This window comes from Plectrocnemia conspersa, unplaced genomic scaffold, assembly GCF_051122295.1.
Source record: "Plectrocnemia conspersa isolate PC_06_02 unplaced genomic scaffold, ASM5112229v1 ptg000012l, whole genome shotgun sequence".
Lineage (NCBI taxonomy): Eukaryota > Metazoa > Arthropoda > Insecta > Trichoptera > Polycentropodidae > Plectrocnemia > Plectrocnemia conspersa.
The window spans coordinates 4,915,495-4,919,382 of NW_028277176.1; the positions used below are offsets into that span (position 1 = coordinate 4,915,495).

Here is a 3,888-nt window from a genome sequence, read left to right on the forward strand (position 1 = left end):
TATTTATTTAAACAGTAAATCTACTTTTAAATGATACAAAATATTACGTTTTAATATTATTTTTGATGTTGAAAACATTTTGCTATTTTTTTTGTTTTATTAATATTTAATTAGTTTTAAAAAAGAATACAATGAAATCTCTTTGTAACGAATACCGAAACAACAAAATTTCCAGAATTTAAGAATGACGTTGCAATTTGACACAATATTTCTCCGAATTCAGTTCGTCTTTGACTTGGCGTGTGTCAGATGTGTTCAAAAGGATATTACAGGTGTTTCGTTGACCCTCAAACTTTTTATATAAAACATTTTTTTCACAAATTTTGTTGTGCATCATACAGTATCCTTTAAAATTGACAAAAACTATCTGTCAACCCTTTATGAGGTTATTTTGATGCTGTAGTAATATGGTAATACAAAATTAAATAAAAATAAATCATCTTCCGTACATTCAATATAAAGAATTATCAGTATACCGAAATTTATTCATTCGCTATATTGAGATTTCACTGTACAATGTTTAATTTATTATTATCTAACTAAGTACTATTCATAAATGATATACAATATTAATATTTATCTTTAAATATCTAAGTTTCAAATTTAACGTTAAATAATATAAAATGTTTTCTTCTGGAAATATTTAGTCAAGTTGTAAGCTTATTTTCAAATGAATTGAAAATGTTAAGTAGTTTTTTATAGATTGAACTATTTTGAATATCATTGAAAATTCTAAATAATAATGTCTAATTTGAACCATTCAATTTTAAAATATATTTTAAAAAATCAGAACGAAGCAAAAATACTATTTAAAACCCAAAAAGTTGAGGGTCCGGTATTCACACACTCGCTAGTTTCGGTTTCGACAGTTTCGACAGCTAGTTTATATATTTATTATGTCAGTTCAATATATCGAAGTAATCAAATACATTTTTGTGTAAATTATATATTTTCTTGTATAAAATGTGCTACATAGTACATTCATATAATTTAAATTATTTATAGAAAAAATACCTAAAGTAAATATTTAATATAAACACAGTTATGAAAAAACTATATTAATATCACATTTAAAAACAAAATTTTATATGTAACTTAGATAACATTATTAATAAATATTGTACAAAGCACTATTTAAGTATGTATTTAATAAATTATATTTATGGCCTAATCATATCTTCTGCTGGTATAGCAGCAAAGAATTTTCCAATTTCTTTGATAACCCTATTTATAATTTTAGACATCAAAGATGGTCCTAATTCAGTGAAGATTTCCTTCCAGTTTTCATTTGCAAATGTGTGAATGTTATCAGCTATAAAATAAAATAAATCAATTGAAATAAAATAATATTTGATATACCTCATTTTTATTTGATACTTACATAACTCTTTGTTTCCATTAAAGAGATTTTCGAAACTAAACGTGACGTACTCTGGAGAATAGCTTACTTGATGCTTCTTTATCTTCCAGTGATCTCTGCCATCCTTTCCTTTGGTTATGTCATAATCAATGTCATAAGTGTATATGGTATCACCTGAAATTTTGATGGCCTTTAATAAAAATGACCTAAAATATAATAAATTTAATCTTACTTCTTACCCAAAGAGATGTTGGATCTTCCTGCGCCGGTGACCGGAAGTATTATTAATCTGCCCTCCAGTTTATAATCTGAGAGCATATAGCCGTGATTTTTGTATTCAAGGAAAATTTTCTTTTTCTTCGGGTCCAATCTGAAATATTATAAGTGTTGATATTGTAATAATACAGGTTTTTTGTTGAACAATCAAATCAAATTGTACCATCTAATAAATGCCTTCTAGCCATCGTTCACTGCAAAGTCAAGGTTAAGAAACCTTGAACTTAATGAGTCTACTTTGACTATTATTACAAACAACGCAATATTTTTTTGACAAGATTTGTTACATCAATTTGTTTGGTTCACAAATCAATGTAAGTGACCAATTATTTATTTATACGCTTGTATGGAAACTTTTATAATTTCATAAAGACAGTTAAATAATTACTAGAACAGCGTTTCTCAACACGTGCATGTGTGTCACGGACATTGATTTTTATTAAATAAAATATAAATATTTTAATAAAATTTAATGTAGAATATGATAATATGATAATATGATAATATGTAAAAAATGTATAATCTTTTAACTAGTATTGAATTATTTATAAAAATAGCATTCCAGCGAATGTTATTTTTATGACTGTAATAAGCTATTACCATACTAATGCATGCATATAATATACTAGATTATTTATAAATTGATATCATAAATGAAAATCAATATAATATAGTAACTCTTTCAGATGAAATAGCTAGAATATGTAGAGGCAGCAATTGAAACTAACTAACTTATTGATATTATTCAAAGACAGAATAAGGTAAACTACATAGTTAACATATTTCGACATTTAGCTCTATAAGTTCGTGCGCGTTTTTTTATTATCTAAAATGACGGAGGGAAAAATGTTGTTCTGTTTGTTAGTGTTAGTGTAAGAATTGGGTAAGATATGAATTTATTTACATTTAAACTTACGTTACCGAAAAATATAAGTTATGAGGTTATGACCTTCATATGAATATTGTTAACTATTCTAATGAAATCTTTTCAATTTAAAGTACAACAATTCTATATGATGTTAGTATATTTTATTTACATTATTGTTTATTATATAATAAAAAAGTTTGAATGTGTTAATCGTTTATGTTGTTCTTTTTACCGAATCTTTTTCATATTATTGTGTAATAAATCAAAACATAGTTAATATCAATTTTATGGGTTTGAGTGAAATGAACACATTTTTTTATTTTACCCAATCAGTTTCTGTAATTATATTCGGGGTCACTATATATGTATAATATATACTCACGTTATATTAGTGATCTTGGTGTGGATGGGTCCATATATCACATTGTTGTTGAAGTTAAACTTGAGAGTTGACGCCTTGTTTTCAATGTCGTCTATGGTATATGGATTGAGACCTTTGAGTTTCAGCTCAGGATTTCCATGTACGAAAACATCTACCATGTTCTGGGCAGTGCTCATCAGACAAGAGTTAAAAGTTGGGCTGGATACTTGACATGGCTCAAAGTATGCTGCTAAAATATAAAAAAATATATTATACTAATATTTCCTTGACACACTGAAACAGCCACAAAATGTATATTCACATTTGCTATTGACACATTCTATGACTATGAAGATCAAAAACAATGCCCTCGCAGCGGTTGACATCATAATTTAATATTTTTATTTTATGGATTTTCCTTTTCTGTATCTCACAAAATACTAGGCACATACACTACGCACAAATGAATGTCCACATGTCGATGTTTTAGTATTTATACCCGCTGACCGTACAAATGCAAAAAAACGTGTTTTACAAACGAATTATACCTAGCATGCTTCATGATTTTTTTTCGCTATACCGAGAAACTCTCAATTTGGATCTAATTATGTATATAAACGTAAGAGTACTTATGGTACAAAAAAACATATAGTTTTCGTAGAAAAAACAATTTGATGTTCAACTGATGTTCGAATTATTTGTTGAAAACAAATAATAAAATATTGATAAAGAAAATTTTGTTGTTTAAGCACTTGTTTTATTTAATTATTTATTTTATAAATATAGCTAATATATATATATACATATATTATATATAAATACTTTAGTTTTGTGAAATATATTATTGCGAAGCAAGTGAGATTTCACAAGGTGTTTCACACTCTATAAATTTGTTAGTTAAGAAAATTATTGTAATTATAGACTCGTTATGTAAAAATTATAGCATATTATTTAATAGTTCAATTCAAGTATAATATATTATCTATTTTATGCCTTTTTATATTTTAACAGAACACTTAATTT

General features: G+C 26.0%; 1 protein-coding gene across 2 annotated transcripts; it reads right to left on the minus strand.

The window, feature by feature from the left end:
* Positions 1 to 930: 930 nt before the first annotated feature.
* Positions 931 to 3,348, minus strand: LOC148228034 (protein takeout-like). 2 transcript variants are annotated; one of them, XM_088200273.1, is made up of 5 exons: positions 3,188 to 3,348; positions 2,887 to 3,115; positions 1,600 to 1,730; positions 1,382 to 1,534; positions 931 to 1,312 (listed from the first exon to the last, which is right to left on the minus strand). In XM_088200273.1, exons 1-5 carry the CDS (start codon positions 3,252 to 3,254, stop codon positions 1,161 to 1,163), a joined length of 732 nt encoding a protein of 243 aa, XP_088056399.1. In that variant the 5' UTR covers positions 3,255 to 3,348; the 3' UTR covers positions 931 to 1,160. The 2 variants fall into 2 exon arrangements, with proteins under 2 accessions (XP_088056399.1, XP_088056400.1); XM_088200274.1 differs by having other exon boundaries at positions 2,887 to 3,112; positions 3,188 to 3,346.
* Positions 3,349 to 3,888: the final 540 nt, after the last annotated feature.